General features: G+C 40.1%; 1 protein-coding gene across 1 annotated transcript in view; it reads left to right on the forward strand.

Moving 5' to 3' along the window:
- DMC1 (DNA meiotic recombinase 1) overlaps window positions 1-17602 on the forward strand; it is a 205709-nt gene extending 188107 nt beyond the window's left edge. The window contains exons 11-12 of the mRNA XM_089681997.1: window positions 11632-11748; window positions 17162-17602. Coding sequence (XP_089538123.1) covers window positions 11632-11748; window positions 17162-17231 — 187 coding nt within the window. The 3' untranslated portion in view covers window positions 17232-17602. The remainder of the gene's footprint in view (window positions 1-11631; window positions 11749-17161) is intronic.
- Window positions 17603-18332: the final 730 nt, after the last annotated feature.

The following is an 18332-nucleotide window of genomic DNA, read 5'->3' on the forward strand; positions in this document are numbered from 1 at the left end:
GCTCGCTTTAGCCACAGCTTGGCATTGCATGCCATTATTAAACTTGTGATCTACCAGAACTCCCAGATCCTTCTCCACCATTGGTTCCCCCTGTTGTACCCCCCCCCAGTATGTAAGATGCATGCATATTCTTAGCCCCCAAGTACATAACCTTACATTTATCAACATTAAACCTCATTTGCCACATAGTTGCCCAATTAAACAGTGCATTGAGGTCAGCTTGTAAGTTGAAGACATCCTGTATGGATGTTATTCCACTGCACTGCTTGGTGTCATCTGTAAAGACTGAAATTGTATTTTTAATAACAGACCCGTTTATAAATATATTAAAAGTAAGGGTCCCAACACTGAACCTTGGGGTACACCACTGACAACCCCAGACCATTCAGAGTATGAATCGTTAACCACTATTCTCTGAATACGATCTTTTAGCCAGTTGTCTAACCATTTACATACTGATTTTTCCAAGCCCGCAGACTTTACCTTACACATTAGCCGTGTGTGGGGAATTGTGTCAAACGCTTTTGCAAAATCCAAGAATACCACGTCCACCGCCACCTATTCTGTCCAAGGTTTTGCTCACCTACTCACAAAAAGAAATCAGATTTGTTTGACAACTTCTGTCTTTCATGAATCCATGCTGTCTGTTGCTTAAAATATTTTTTTCCAGGAAGAACTCATCTATGTGGTCTTTTATTAAACTCTCCAGTATCTTCCCAACTATAGAAGTTAAACTAACAGTTCTATAATTACTTGGTAAAGCTTGTGACCCCTTTTTAAATATTGGCCCCACATTGGCATTACGGCAATCCAGTGGTACTATGCCAGTCATTAAAGAGTCCCTAAAAATTAGAAACAATGGCTTTGAAATGACAGAGCTCAATTCTTTAAGGACCTGTGGGTGTATGCCATCCAGTCCAGGTGCTTTATTCACCTTTATTCTGTCTTAAATATTTTTGGATCATATCAATTGTGTGGATCATCTGGAGCTTTGTTAATACCATGCCCAATATGGACAAGTGCTCCCCCATGCTCCTTTGTATACACAGAGCTGAAGAAGGTATTTAAGGTATTAGGACTGGATCTTTTTACTATTAATATATTTGAAGAATTTTTTGGAGTTGTTCCTGCTATCTTTTGAAATCTGTTGTTGGTTTTCAATGTTTGCAGCCTTTATTTCCTTTTTGCATACTCTGTTATATGCTTTGTAATGTTTAAACGATGATGGTGTTCCTTCATTTTTATATTTAATAAAAGCTCTTTTTTTATTATCTATAGCTTTTTTAACTTTGGCCGTAAGCCACATAGGTTTTATTTTTAGCCATTTAAACTTGTTGCCCATGGAATATATTTTGCAGTGTGTTCACATACAATCTTTTTGAAGCACTCCCACTTCTGTGTTGTGTTCATTGATGCCAATATTCCCTCCCAATCTAAGTCTTGGAGAGCAGCTCAAATATTATTATTATTTTTCCCGTATGTGCTTGCTGTTTACAGCTAAAGGCTTTTAAAGCGTTGCCTATGGATATTAAAAATGTACGCAGTATTAAAGCATGTCATGTTTGGTATCTATTTGCTCGGCATGCCATCATATTTTATATACTATCAAATAATTGGCCAATATATTGTGTGTTTGTGCATTAAAAGTGAAAAAGGTGTATTTTTTAAAAAAAATTTGCATTTGAAAAATCGCTGCGTGAGTATTATGTGACATTAAAAAATTGCAGCACCCACCATTTTATTCACTAGGGTGTCTGCTTTAAAAAAAATATATAATGTTTGGGGGTTCAAAGTAAGTTCAGAGTGAGTGATGTGTGGTATAAACTTCTAATGCTGGGCATAAAATGACCCTTATTTGGAAAGTAGACACCCAAAACTATTTGCTAAGAAGCATGTTGAGTCAATAGAAGAATTTATTTTTTTCCATAAGTTTTTGGAAACTGACAAAAAAATATTTTTTTTTTTTTTACAAAAAATTGTCACTTAAATTATTTATTGCTCACACATGCCATGGGTATATGTGGAATTACTCCCCAAAATACATTCTGCTACTTCTCCCGAGTATGGTGATACCACATGTGAGAGACTTTTTGGCAGTCTAGCCAAGTACAGGACCCCAAAATCCAATAAGCACCTTCAGGCTTTTAAAGAGCTTTATTTCCTCATCACACTTCCTGACTACCTATCACAGTTTCGGAGGCCCTGAAATGCCAGGCTTGCACCAAACCCCCCAAATAACCACTTTTTGGAAAGTAGACAACCCAACGAATTTGATAAGCATGCTGAGTATTTTGCAAATCTCGTTTGTTGCCACAAGTTTTTAGAAGATGAAGAAAACAAAAACATATTTTTTCTTTTCTCTTTTTATATTTCAAAACCTTCTGAGAAAAAATTAGATCTGCAAAATACTCACAATGCCTCTTTTTAAATTCCTTGGGGTGTCTACTTTCCAAAAAGGGGTCATTTGGGGGGGTGCTATCCTAGCATTTCAGGACCTCCGAAACTGTGATAGGTAGTGAGGAAGTGAAATGAGAAAGTTACGCACCTTTAGGCTTTCAACGTGGTCATTGGATTTCAGGCTTCTGTATGTGACTAGGCTCCCAAAAAGTCTCACATATGTGGTATCCCCATACTTGGTAGAAGTAGCAAAATGTATTTTGGGGTGTAATTCCACAAATACCCATGGCTTTTGTGAGCAATATATCATTTAAGTGACAACTTTTTGTAAAACAAAAAAATGTTTGTCATTTTCCAAAAACTTGTGGGAAAAAATAAATCTTCCATGGACTCAATATGCCTCTCAGTAGATAGTTTAGGGTGTCTACTTTCCGAAAAGGGGTCATTTGGGGGTGTTTGTACTGTCCTGGTATTTTAGCACCTCAAGAAATGTGATAGGCAGTCAGAAAATAAAAGCTGTGTAAATTCCATTATCTACGGTATACCAGGGGTCTCCAAACTTTCTAAACAAAGGGCCAGTTTACTGTCATTCAAACTTTAGGAGGTGGTAGAAAATGTCTTGGTTTCAGTGGGAGTGTCCTCTTTTTGGTATTAGGGGGATGAATAGTGCTCTATTGTTGTTGTCAGTGAGAGGAATAATGCCCCATTGTAAGTGTCAAGGCAGAAACTATGCTCCATTGTTGCTGATAGTGGGGCGAAAAGTGACCCAAGGACCGGATAAAAGCAAGCATATTTTGTAGATGCTATAACTTTCACACAAATCAATCAATATACACATATTGGGATTTTTTTTGTACCAAAAAACATGTAGCAGAATATATTTTGGCCTAAATTTACGACGAAATTTTAGTTTTTTTAGATTTTTTTTATGACAGAAATGAGAAAATACCGTTTTTTTTTTCAAACTTTTTGGTCTTTTTTTGTTTACAGCGCACAGGAAAAATAAAAAGCGCACAGATGATCAAATACCACCAAAAGAAAGCTCTATTTGTGTGAAAAAAAAAACTACACAAATTTCATTTATGTACCGTATTGCATGACCATGCAAGTGTCAGTTAAACTAGTGCAGCGCTATATATAAAAAAATTGCCTAAATTTTAATATCTATACCATAGTTTGTAGACACTAACTTTCACACAAAGCAATCAATATACACTTATTGGGATTTTTTTTACCAAAGACATGTAGCAGAATACATTTTGGCCTAAATTTATGACTAACTTTGAGTTTACTATATACAGTGGGGCAAAAAAGTATTTAGTCAGCCACCAATTGTGCAAGTTCTCCCACTTAAAAAGACGAGAGAGGCCTGTAATTGGCATCATAGGTAGACCTCAACTATGAGAGACAAAATGAGAAAAAAAATCCAGACAATCACATTGGCTAATTTGTAAAGAATTTATTTGCAAATTATGGTGGAAAATAAGTATTTGGTCATTATCAAAAGTTCATCTCAATACTTTGTTATATATCCTTTGTTGGCAATGACAGAGGTCAAACGTTTCCTGTAAGTCTTCACAAGGTTGGCACACACTGTTGCTGGTATGTTGGCCCATTCCTCCATGCAGATCTCCTCTAGAGCAGTGTTGTTTTGGGGCTGTCACTGTGCAACACGGACTTTCAACTCCCTCCAAAGGTTTTCTATGGGGTTGAGATCTGGAGACTGGCTAGGCCACTCCAGGACCTTGAAATGCTTCTTACGAAGCCACTTCTTCGTTGCCCGGGCGGTATGTTTGGGATCATTGTCATGTTGGAAGACCCAGCCACGTTTCATCTTCAATGCCCTTGCTGATGGAAGGAGGTTTGCACTCAAAATCTCACGATACATGGCCCCATTCATTCTGTCCTGTACATGGATCAGTCGTCCTGGTCCCTTTGCGGAGAAACAGCCCCAAAGCATGATGTTGCCACCCCATGCTTCACAGTAGGTATGGTGTTCTTTGGATGCAACTCAGCATTCTCTCTCCTCCAAACACGACGAGTTGTGTTTCTACCAAACAGTTCTATTTTGGTTTCATCTGACCATATGACATTCTCCCAATCCTCTTCTGGATCATCCAAATGCTCTCTAGCAAACTTCAGATGGGCCTGGACATGTACTGGCTTAAGCAGGGGGACACACCTGGCACTGCAGGATCTGAGTCCCTGTCGGCGTAGTGTGTTACTGATGGTAGCCTTTGTTACGTTGGTCCCAGCTCTCTGCAGGTCATTCACTAAGTCCCCCCGTGTGGTCCTGGGATTTTTGCTCCCTGTTCTTGTGATCATTTTGTCCCCACGGGGTGAGATCTTGCGTGGAGCCCCAGATCGAGGGAGATTATCAGTGGTCTTGTATGTCTTCCATTTTCTAATTATTGCTCCCACAGTTGATTTGTTCACACCAAGCTGCTTGCCTATTGCAGATTCAGTCTTCCCAGCCTGGTGCAGGTCTACAATTTAGTTTCTGGTGTCTTAGGTCTTCTCCATAGTGGAGTTTGGAGTGTGACTGTTTGAGGTTGTGGACAGGTGTCTTTTATACTGATAACAAGTTCAAACAGGTGCCATTGATACAGGTAATGAGTGCAGGACAGAGGGGCCTCTTAAAGAAGAAGGTACAGGTCTGTGAAAGCCAGAAATCTTGCTTGTTTGTAGGTGACCAAATACTTATTTTCCACCATAATTTGCAAATAAATTCTTTCCAAATCAGCCAATGTGATTGTCTGGATTTTTTTTCTCATTTTGTCTCTCATAGTTGAGGTCTACCTATGATGCCAATTACAGGCCTCTCTCATCTTTTTAAGTGGGAGAACTTGCACAATTGGTGGCTGACTAAATACTTTTTTGCCCCACTGTATTTTTTTAAATTGTTGGCCTTTTTTTGTTTAAAGTGCAAGAAATAAAAAGTGCACAGGTGACCAAATGCTACCAAAATAAAGCTCTATTTGTGTGAAAAAAAGGACATAAATTTTGTTTGGGTACAGCATTGCATGACCACGCAATTGCCAGTTGAAATAGTGCAGCGCCAAATAGCAAAAAGAGTCCTGGTCAGGAAGGTGGGTAAATCCTCAGGAGGGCAAGTGGTTAAAGTGCTCATATTTTCAGAAAGCATTCGATACTGTTGTGGAGCCCAAATGACTTTGTCTAATTGTGCTTCACTTCGTGGTGTTTCAATCCCTTCCCAACTTTTCCCTTGTGGATTGTACACCCATTCCATTATTCGTGACAAAATTACTGCACAGTAGTATTTTTTAATCTCCTGCATATTTAGTCCCTCATTTATTTTATCCTTACATATTTCATCCTTGGTTTTTTATTTGTCCATATATATCTCAGTATCATTCCTTTTAATAGCCTAAAATACTCTTGCAGCAAATAAATTGGAAGCATTTGAAATTTATACAAGATTTTAGGTAGTATCAATATTTTAACCATATTAATTCAACCTATCCAGGACAAAAACTTTAATTCTTTGTCCTGCCATTTAAAATGGACATTTTTCTTGTAATACTTGTCTTTCTACTGTTAGCATATTAATATCTAAGATCTCCAATTTTGCAAGAATAATTTTGAAATTTGATAGTTCTCTATAATATTTTAAAGTTTTCATTAAGTTTGGCAATGTTATTCTAGGATTTATCACATAAAATAACATATCGTCTGCATACACCGCCACTTTATGTTCTTCTCCTGTCCGAATCCCTTTTATATCTACACTTTTCCGTATCGTTGCTAGAAGAGACTCCGCAGTTAAAACAAACGAGGGGTGAGAGTGGATATCCCTGCCTCGTTCCATTGTACATTTTGAAAGATTCTGACAATGTACCATTAATCTTTATTGCTGCTGACAGATTACAATGTAAAGTGCTCCTCATCGACAGGATTAAAACTGGGGATTTCTCTTTCTTGCTTTTTTGTAGAAGCAGTAAAGATCTTAGTCCGTTGTCTCTACCTTCTCTTCCCAGTATGAACACAACCTGATCTAAGTGTATCAGCTTCGGCATTAGATCCTTCAACCCACTAGAAATAATTTTTGCATATAGTTTCGTATCTCCATTTAATAATGAGATTGGTCTGTAGCTAGCACATTGAGATAAGTCTTTGCCTTCCTTAGGCAATATTGTAATATGTGCAATAAACAACTCTTTCCTCATTTGCACTCCTTCTCCCAATGCGTTCACATAAATACCCATTTTTGACACTAATAGTCCTTTAAATTTCCTGTAATATCTCACTGTGAATCCATCTGGTCCCAGGCTCTTTCCTGCTGCTGTACTCCTTAGTGCAATTTGTATTTCCTCCTGTGTTATCAGTCTAACAATGCCAATCTTTCTTTGTTTAATCTATGTATTCCAGCCTCTTTTAAATATGTCTGGATTTTTATATTTCTATCTCTCTCCAGATCTTTATTCTTAGGTTTAACTATAATATTTCTGAAATACACTAGCAATTGTTTTAGTTGGATAAACTAATTCTCCTTTTTCGTTTCTAATTTTCTCTATAAAATTTATTGATTTATTTTTTTCTAACTAACCTTGCCAGAAATTTTCCCTGTCTATTCCCCCATTGATATCTGTTTCTTAACACCCTGTTAAAGACCTTATTTGTTTCCTGTTCAAATAAATTACTTAGTTCTTCTCTCTTTATAATAATTGTACGTTGTACTTCCGTTTCTATTCTTCTTTTATGTAACTGCTCCAGTGCATATAGTTCCTCTATTAACCTTTTTATCCTTTCTGACCTCTTTTTCTTTTTTTTCTGCCCCTATAGTAATCAAGATGCCCCTTATATACGCCTTATGTGCCTCCCATACTGTGGCCACCAAGACTCCCTCCGTTTCATTTGCTAAAAAATATTGTTATAATTCCTCCCATACTCTCACTTCCATCTCTTGATCTTGGATGAGTGTCTCATTTAATTTTCATGCGTATGTTTTATTCTGCACACCACTCACTTTCAACCTCATCGTAACAGGAGCATGGTCTGATAATGATGTAACTTCAATATTGAAGTTAATCAACGACTCCAAATAGTCTGTTCTATCATTATATAATCCAACCTAGAATATGTCATATGTACAGGGGAATAAAATGTATAGTCTCTAATTCCCATATGCTTGATTCTCCATGCGTCCAGTAATTGACATTGATACAGTTTCTTTATAATAGATCTTAGACATTTACCTCTATCCCTCTGTACACGCGATGATGTATCAAACTGGGGATCCATACAATAATTAAAATCCCCTGCTACAATCAGTATCCCTTTCTTAAAATCCATCAACTCCCTTAAGGTATCTTCTAAATAAGCCATTGGATTCTTATTTGGGCAGTATATATTTTCAAGTGTACATTCCATTTCACACAGTTCCCCCTTAAAAACAAAAACCGACCCTCTGGATCCACCCTCCTGTCTTCTATTGTAAATCTTACATTTCTTGCCATTCCTATAGCTACTTGTTTAGCCCGTTTTATTTGGGAATCAGCATAGTATCTGACCGGATAATTTCTTGATTATGACATAATTCTTGAATCTTGGGATAAATGTGTCTCTTGTAGTAAAACTGCGTCGGCTGAATATTGATAAATTTCCTAAGAATCTTTTCTTTTTACTGGAGTATTCAGACCTTTTACATTATATGTCATAAAGTTAACAACATTCCTATCTACCATCCCATAGTTTTTCTCTTTACCCAATATCCTTTTTTCCTCCTTTTTCCTCTCCCTTCCTTTCTCCTTCCATCAGGTCATCGTATCTGGAGATCACGATATAATACATTTGAAACACTAAAGGACTCCAAGGTGGTCCATTCTTCTCTACCCTGATGGTATAGAACAGGGGTCTCCAAACTACGGCCCTCCGGGTGTTGAGGAACTGCAAATCCCATTAGGACTTGCATGACTGACAGCCATAGGCAAGACTCCCAGAGGCATGATGAGACTTGTAGTACTTCAACAGCTGGAGGGCCATAGTTTGGAGACCCCTGGTATAGAAGAATAAAGAGAATAAAGGAACGAGTAGAGGGAGAAAGATAATGAAAAGAGGTCAGAAGAGAAATGAAGGCGTGAAGATGGAACACTAGAGGAGTAATAAGAAATGGAAAAAGGGAGGTCTTGGGGGGGCTGGGGTATGATAAGGAGTTTGGAAAATTTGTAATAAATTGTAGAGGATTATGTAGAAGAATGTCTTTGGTGTTTGTAAGATGCAATTAATAAAAAATAAAAAAAATGGTTCACTTAAGTGCATTTCCCAACACCACACCAGACTATGGGTCCTATAAGAGGATGCTGGATCATGACTTCCTGAAGACGCAGCTCTGGTGAAACGTACATAGAAGAAGCGTGGGACCGCTACTTCCGGGTCTTACATGACGTCACATCCAGCCCACGAAATCGAGGCTTGGAACACACACCGGCCAACGGTGGCAGTGACACCATTACACACAGGCTGTATACACTGGTGCCCGGTATCAAAGGCACCATCAAATGTGAGTGTGTTTTATACAACTTTTATTTGGATTATTTATCTTCAATAAATACTACACTTATATATTTTTTAAACAAATATTTGCTGCTTTATTACTGAGCCCATCTTAAAGATATAATTGGATGAAGATTGGAGACTTACCTGATGAGAGAACATCTTTGGGCGATCTAGCACTGTTTGACCATCCTGTAACAAGGGGTCAAAATCCTCTGGTGAGTCTGCACTTTTTATTTGGACACAAGTGGTGAAGAAGATTCCTTTGGGAGAACATGATCCAGCATCCTCTTAAAGGACCCATAATCTGGTGTAGTGTTGGGAAATCCACTTAAGTGGACTTTATTTCATTCGTTTTGGAGTCACATTACGAATTTGTGGATTTATGTACAGTATTTTATGTCAGAGTGCTTACACTTTATTGGGGCAGCTGCACAGTTGCAATTGATTAGGCGCCACTATACAGCCCTGACCAATAGTTTTGAGAATGACACTAATTTTCACGAAGTGTGCTGCTTTAGTGTTTTTAAATTTTTGTCAGATGCTGTTCTGTTATACTGACGTATAATTTACAAGCATTTCATAAGTGTCAAAGGCTTTTATTGACAATTACATTATGTTTATGCAAAGAGTCAATATTTGCAGTGTTGAAACTCCTTTTTTAAGACCTCTACACATCACCCTGGCATGCTGTCAATCAACTTCTGGGCCACATCCTGACTGATGGCAGCCCATTCTTGCATAATCAATGCTTGGAATTTGTTTAAATTTGTGGGGGGTGTTTGTTCACCCTTCTCTTGAGGATTGACTGTAAAATCTCAATGCGATTAATATTTGTGTCATTCTCAAAAAACTTTGGCCAGGGCTGTAGTTGGTTTTTCATTCAGAACGGGAATGGTGGTTTACCTTGGTGGTGGGACTTGATGATTTGTTTAAATGAAAAACAATATGAATCTATGTGGTCTGTTTTCAAGCCTTGTTCTGGTGTTATAAAGTGTATAAGAAGTTTGGAGAGCACAATTAATCCCTGAAGGGGTAAAAGTATTTTAGACCTTCTTAGCGACAAGGGGTCCAACCAAAAAGGTGAGCACACATTCTGGGCGATGTATCTGCACAAAAATGGTATTTCATGAACACTATGGGAAATGGAAGAAGGGGTGATACTGAAAACTGGAATCATGCCAGATTTATATGGAACTATTGTGTAGTAATATGAGTGTACTTTTAGGAGAATTATGTATTTGACTTCACAGCAGGCACTGAAGCATGTTGTGTGCATGTTAATATATTTTGCTTATGCATATGCTGTTTTCATTGTATGGGATAAGGAATATGTATATTCACAAAGATTTAAGTTGTAAGTTTTAGTTGTACAGTACATGGTGGAAATGGTTACGTTTTAGAGCTGCACTCAGAGGGGTGGTATAGCTTACATCTTCAGCTTGTCCAGTTAAGATTTGATAATGAAAGATAGAAGCTGAATGGTTGTCATTTCTAACTGCTCCGGATTCTGACTGCCCCTGCTATAAATGGTCAATTGCCCACAGTGAGTTTAGATAATTTTATACTACTACAATGCCTAAAAGCCCATTCACACTTGTGCAACTTGTCATGAGACTTTGGGGTCGCATCCCATGTTTCCCAATAAGTACCATTCATATCTGTGTGACTTCAGGTTGCAGCAACTTGAATTAGTCCCTGCACTACACTACTGGTCTGACTTTCATGTGACTTTAGGGCTAAAGACCTCAATCTTCAATGTATACTCTCCAAAGTCGCATGAAAGTCGCACCTGAATGATATACATGTGACTTGTGTGTGACTTTTTACCGCAGAAAAAAATCATTCTTGGTCAAAACCAAAGTCGACTCATCCAGAGTCACAGTCACGTCAAAGTTGCATCAAGTCGCACTGTAAAGTCGCAATGGTGTGAATGGAACCTAAATCACATCTAGGTTTAAAAATAACTACAGAAAGCAAAAGGCATGGTACAAGTGAAGGTGTTTGATGTAGATTTCTTTGGGGACCAATATTGGGCTATGTGTTTGAGTTCCTGTTAGGTAAACCGGGCTGATTAGAAGGGTGCAAACATTATTCAAGTGAAACTGTACTGATTGCTTGGTAAAAAGCTATCCTGAATATTTGATTATTGAATGGAGAGTGGGCAGATGATTGATAGTCCCACACCCTACATTCAGAGATCTTACTTCATTCCTTTAAGCTGCAGTAATGGATTCTATAAATAGAGCAGCTAGGTGGAAAGGACAGGCATAGGTGGACTCTTTTGATGAGAGCCCATGACAGCCCCTTAGATGTATTAAACACTGCTGCACCAGTGTTTGGGCTATTAGAGACGGAAGAGGATTTTAACTACAAGAAGAGAAACCAGCACAAGGGGCACATCCTACTGACTATAAGTTATGTCCGTAGTGCTCATTTTAATGTATTTACATTTAGCTGCATTTACAATTTGAGAGAATTAGTGCAATGCTGGCAATAGTATGTTGTATATATCGCTGTATGGGAAAACTCTTACTGTACTGCATTACTGAAAAAATAGAAGTGAGTGGCGGAAAACCTAATTTAGACCTTTTGTTGGACTGGTATGTAACAATCTTCTTTTGTACTGCTCTTTGCTCTGTTAAATGCTAAATCCTTGCTCTAAAAAATTATATATCATTAAATCTTCAGAAGTTTTTTTTGGTTTTGTTTTATTTATAGCTTTCAAGCTGACCCAAAAAAGCCAATTGGAGGTCATATACTCGCACATGCTTCCACAACAAGAATCAGCTTAAGAAAAGGTAGAGGGGAGCTACGCATTGCTAAAATCTATGACAGGTAATTTCATATGCAGGGGTTTCCAAACTCTTCAGTTCATCAACCCTTTCATGAAGTTTCAGATTGTTAATTGCCTCCCAAACATTTATGTAGTATATTGAGTGTAATATATATATATATATATATATTTTGTGGGGGCAGCTCAGGTGGGGAGGGGGAGATCACCTTCCCTGGAAAAAAGGTAGTCCAAACAGCAGGGCTTTCCTAAAGTCTGACTTAACGTCAGTTTTATTGACAAGGTTGCAAGAATTAAAACAAACAAAACAGAAAATAAATTCTCGCCATCCAGGTACTAACTAATCACAGAAGATTCTTCTCTAAAAGGTGAAGGGCTTCTCCCTGTCACCAAAAAAATTAAAACAATATGCAAATCTTTTCCTTGCTTGTATAACACAAACTTTCATCCACAGCTCACTTAGATATGACTCTGAGTCCCAGACCAAGAGCAACTTCTTGCTTCAGCCATGCCTTATTTATACCACCTGCTGGTAGTCATCAGTGGACCACAAAATCCGGTCAGGAACCACCTCTGCCACAGTGGCCCAGAAAACCCAGAGTGAACTCCACCTTAATCTCCCGGATATGATCTCATAGTAATTCATCCACCATATAGTAATTCATCCCCCATAGTAATTCATCCCCAATAGTAATTCATCCCCCATAGTAATTCATCCCCCATATAGTAATTCATCCCCCATATAGTAATTCATCCCCCATATAGTAATTCATCCCCCATATAGTAATTCATTCCCCATATAGTAATTCATCCCCCATAGTAATTCATCCCCCATATAGTAATTCATCCCCCATAGTAATTCATCCCCCATATAGTAATTCATCCCCCATATAGTAATTCATCCCCCATAGTAATTCATCCCCCATAGTAATTCATCCCCCATATAGTAATTCATCCCCCATATAGTAATTCATCCCCCATATAGTAATTCATCCCCCATAGTAATTCATCCCCCATATAGTAATTCATCCCCCATATTAAGTCCCCAAGTCCCCCTGTGTCAATTCACTTACCTTTGCTCCGCGTGTTCCTCTCGCTGTGTTCCCGCGCCGTTCCGGTCTTCAGGGCGGACTGTGAGAGGAGCCTAGCTCCCCTCCCCTCACGTTCCTCACGCTGCCCCGCCTACACACATTCTGACAGCCGATGTTTGCCACGCTCCGCGGGCCGGATTAAAAGGTCCGCCGGGCCGTATACGGCCCACGGGCCGTAGTTTGCCCATTGCTGGTCTAGATAAACAGGCTATTCTCCAAATACCAAGGTGACCTTGCATAAAATTAACATAGCAAAGAGTTTCAATGTATGTGTTTCAATATCTTATATATATATATATATATATATATATATTTTTTTTTTTTTTTCTTTTTAATTATTATTATTATACATATACTACAATTTATTGCATGAAAATAATGTATTAAATACCTCTCCAAATATTAGTATTAGGAATACACTATATTGCCAAAAGTATTGGGACACCTTTCCAAATGATTGGATTCAGGTGTTCCAGTCACCTCCATGGCCGCAGGTGTGTAAGATCAAACACCTAGGCATGCAGACTGCTTCTACAAACCTTTGTGAAAGAATGGGTTGCTCTCAGGAGCTCAGTGAATTTAACCACTTGCCTACCAGGCACTTATACCCCCTTCCTTACCAGGCCAATTTTCAGCTTTCAGCGCTGCCGCACTTTGATTGACAATTGCGCGGTCATGCAACATTGTACCCATATGAAATTTTGATCATTTTTTTCTCACAAATAGAGCTTTCTTTTGGTGGTATTTAATCGCCACTGGGCGCTTTACTTTTTGCGCTATAAATTAAAAAAAGTGCAAAAAAATAAAAAAAAAAAAAAAAGTTTATTTGTTTCTTTTATAAAATTTTTCAAACAGGTATTTTTTCTCCTTCACTGATTTGCGTTGATGAGGCGGCACTGATGGGCACTGATAGGCGGCACTGATGGGCACTGATAGGCGGCACTGATGGGCACTGATAGGCGGCACTGATGGGCACTGATAGGCAGCACTAAAGGGCACTGATAGGCAGTACTAATGAGGTGGCACGGATAGGCGGCACTGATAGACAGCACTAATTAGGGGTCACGGATAGGCGGCACTGATATGCAGCACTGATAGGCGGCACTGATAGGTGACACTGATGATGGGTACTGATAGACGGCACTGACTGGCATCACTTCTGGGCACTGACTGGCGGCACTGACTGGCACAACCCCTGGGCACTGACTGGTGGCACTGACTGGCAGCACTGGTGGGTGGCACTGGTGGACAGCACTGGTGGGTGGGCACAGGTGGGTGGCACTGGTGGGCACAGGTGGGTGGCACTGGTGGGCACAGGTGGGTGGGCACAGGTGGGTGGCACTGCTGGGCACATGTATGTGGCACTGCTGGGCACATGTATGTGGCACTGCTGGGCACAGGTAGGTGGCACTGCAGAGTGGCACAGGTGGGGGCACTGCTGGGCACAGGTGGGGGCACTGCTGGGCACAGGTGGGGGCACTGCTGGGAATGGGTGGGCGGGGCTAGTGGGCGCACAGCTGATCGGAACTTGCGGGGGTCACTGCTGGGCACCGATCATCAGGGCACTGATCATCAGTGCCCTGATGATCGGTGCCGATCCCCGCTCTGACAACTGCCGGATCTCGGCAGTACTTTCCTCACGATCTGACAGCGTGAGGAAAGTGCAGCCGAGAACCGGCACTTGCATTTTCCTGTGATCAGCGTGTCATTGGACACCGCTGATCACGTGGTAAAAGGCCGGTGGGATCGGCCTTTCACCACATCTCGTGATCAGCTGTGTCCGTAGGACACAGCGATCACGGAGATCGCCGGGTGCGCGCCCCCTGGGGCGCGCAGGAGAGCGCGTTCTGGGAGGACGTCATATGACGTCCACTCAGAACTGGCCGGCCGCGGTGAAGCCGTCATTCGGCTATGCGCGGTCGGCAAGTGGTTAAGCGTAGTACCGTGATAGGTTGCCACCGTGTGCAATAAGTCCATCCATGAAATTTCCTTGCTACAAAATATTCCACGGTCAACTGTTAGTGGTATTATAACAAAGTGGAAGCAACTGGGAACAACAGCAACTTAGCCATGAAGTGGTAGGCCACGTAAACTGACAGAGCGGGGTCAGCACTTGCTGAAGCACACAGTGCGCAGAAGTCGCTAACTGTTTACAGAGTCAAGAGCTAAAGACCGCCAACCTTCCTGTGGCCTTCAGATCAGCACAACTGTTCATAGACCGCTTCATTGAATGGGTTTCTATGGCCGAGCAGCTGCATCCAAGCCTTACATAACCAAGTGCAATGCAAAGGGTGAAATGCAGTGGTGTAAAGCACGCCACCACTGGACTCGAGAGGAGTGGGAACGTGTTATCTGAAGTTATGAATCACGCTTCTCTGGCAATCTGATGTATGTGTCTGGGTTTGGCAGTTGCCAGGAGAACTGCATTGTGCCAAGTGTAAAGTTTGGTGGAGAGGGGATTATGGTGTTGGGTTGTTGTTTCAAGGGTTGGGCTTGGCCACTTAGTTCCAGTGAAGGGAACTCTTAAGGCGTCAGCAAACCAAGACATTTTGGACAATTTCATGCTCTCAACTTTGTGGGAACAGTTTGGGGATGGCCTCTTCCTGTTCAAACATGACTGCGCACCAATGCACAAAGCAAAGTCCATAAAGGTATGGATAAGCAAGTTTGGGTTGGGGGGAACTTAACTGGCCTGCACAGAGTCCTGACCTCAACCTTGTAGAGCACCTTTGGTATGAATTAGAGCAGAGACTGTGAGCCAGGCCTTCTCGTCCGACATCAGTGCCCGACCTCACAATTGCGCTTCTGGAAGAATGGTCAAACATTCCCATAGACACACTCCTAAGCTTTGTGGACAGTTTTCCCATAAGAGTGGAAGCTGTTATAGCTGCAAAGTGTGGGCCAACTTAATATTGAACCCTATGGACTGGGACTGCCATTAAAGTTCACTTGCATGTAACGGTAGGCATCTATTTGGCAGTATGTTGTACCTGTTTATTTGCAATCACTTGTCCTCTACATCCTTGCAAAACTCAGAGATGGAAAAAAAATGTTCACAGACTCACAAAGCAAGAGATAAGGGAGCTGCAGTTACACTCTGTTCACACAGCACACAGGAACAAAGCTGTGCCTATCAGTCACATTCTGTGTGCTGGAGGTTCCTCCCTTGTCACATTCTTTGCTTTTGGTGTCAGGAAAACTTGTCAGAAGTGACAAATGCTGATAACAAAGGAAGGAGACAGCAGAGAGAAATGACTCTAATGCAAGTAAACAGTATAGAAATATGTGCTTTGTTCAGATTTAATGCCTTTAGGTCTCCAAAGAGCAATTCCAGTACCGTATTCATTATTATTATTATGCAAGATTTATATAGTGCCAACAGTTTGCGCAGCACTTTACAATATAAAGGGAGACAGTACAACTACAATACATTTCAGTACAGAAGGACAATACATTTCAGTACAGAAGGAATAGAAGGGCCCTGCTTGTGGAGCTTACACTCTAAAGGAAGAGGGAGATGGTACAAAAGGTGATAGCTACAAGGGATGATCTAATGGAGGTGGCTCAAGTATAGTTTTTAGGTGGAGGTGGGGTAGGCTTCCCTGAATAAGTAAGTTTTCAAATATCGCCAAAAGGCAGACAGAGTGGGAGCTGACAGGACATACTGTGGTACAGAGTTCCAGAGGATGGGAGAGGCTTTGGAGAAGTCCTGGAAGCGAGCGTGGGAGTAGGTTTTGAGGGAGCTAGAAAGCAAGATGTCTTGGGAGGAGCGAAGTGGGCGATTTGAACAATATCTGCGGATGAGCTTGGTGATGTAGTTAGGGGCGGCCGTATTGTGAATGGTTTTGTATGTTGTGGTTAGTATTTTGAATTTCATACGGTGGGTTAGTGGAAGCCAATGATGGGATTGGCAGAGAGGGGCAGCAGTGGCCGATCGGTTGGTAAGGTGCATGAGTCTAGCAGCAGCATTCATAATAGACTGAGGGGGAGATAACCTGTGTAACGGTAGACCAGTGAGGAGGAAGCTGCAGTAGTCAAGGTGGGATATAACCAAGGTGTGGATAAGTTGTTTTGTGGTGTCATTGGTCAGAAAGTGGTGGATTTTGGAAATGTTACGGAGGTTGAGGTGGCAGGATTTAGCCAGTGATTGGATGTGGGGCCCAAAGGAGAAGTCAGAAAAGTAAGGGTAACCACCTACAGTATGAGTGTTACCTGAGGGCTTATTCAAGCCCATACAGGATGTTTTATCTTGACATGCCATTTAAGTAACAAATAGTAATTCAATAAAAAAAACAGTAAATCCAATATTTAATTTTATGTATGATGTTATATAAATTTATATGTTTACATTTTTTCACCCCTACAGCCCAGAGATGCCAGAAAATGAAGCCACATTCGCTATCACAGCTGGCGGTATTAATGATGCAAAAGAGTGATAACTATGAGCTTTGGAAGATTTTTTTTCCAGAAGGTTTAACATTTAGAAAACCAAATGTTTTCAGTTTATGCTTTTACTTTAAAGTAGATATAACCAAAGTCACTAGAATCTCAAGCTTTAACATATTTGTGTAATTTAAAAGTTGATTTCCATTTTTTAAATATGCACATTTAGTTATATTTGGTAATCCAGCAATTAATTTCCTTGTTAATGCACTTTTATGATGTGTCAACTTAAATAAATCAAGAAAACAGCTCAAGTGCCAAAATCAGATTGTATACAAAGCAGCAAACACACCAAAAGGATATCCTCTCTAAATAACAAATACAAATAAATCTCTAGTGTTGCGCTAAATTAAAAACAAAATAATACATAAATTGTGTACAGATATTACATAAAAAACAATGATGAAAAGTGAATAAAATGCTCAATAGAGAACCAATACCAGAAATTAAAGTGCAAATAGGGTTAACATTTGTGTAACAGTCCCTATGGGGTATATAGAACAATTCGCTTGTTTTGTGATGAATAGTCCAAACTCTTCATCTCAATATAACCACCAGAGTGAATACTGCACCATCGTGATGACAAATTGGAGGCTTACCAGATCCTTTGACCCCTTGACTATAGGTCAATAAACGCCTTTTTTAAAAATACTTCCATCCAGACTCATGTATCTCAAGCTAGACCACTTGTATCATCAAAGGCTCCTCAGACCATCCCGATCTCGTAAGGTTGGTATATATTCATATAAAAATGGTGCCTCTCATAGTGCAGATAGTTTAAAAAACCATTTATTGAACAGAGAGAAATGCACTTACAAGCATCATGAGCTTTACAGTGATCATAAAATCCTCAGACAGTAAGGAACGGTAAAAATGGCAATTCTTATGCAGTGACGTCACAAGGGAGGCTCCGCCCGATGCGTTTCGTCATACCAGACATTGGGGCTAGTATGAAGATGCCGGAAGACGTCTAGTTAACCCTCTTTGCACTTTAAGTTCTGGTATTGGTTCACTATTGAGCACTTTATTCACTGTTCATCTTTGTTTTTTATTTAATATCTGTACACAATTTGTGTATTATTTAGTTTTTTATT

The sequence above is a fragment of the Staurois parvus genome, unplaced genomic scaffold (genome assembly GCF_062004578.1).
Source record: "Staurois parvus isolate SC_StPar_1 unplaced genomic scaffold, SC_StPar_1.0 ptg000282l, whole genome shotgun sequence".
Lineage (NCBI taxonomy): Eukaryota > Metazoa > Chordata > Amphibia > Anura > Ranidae > Staurois > Staurois parvus.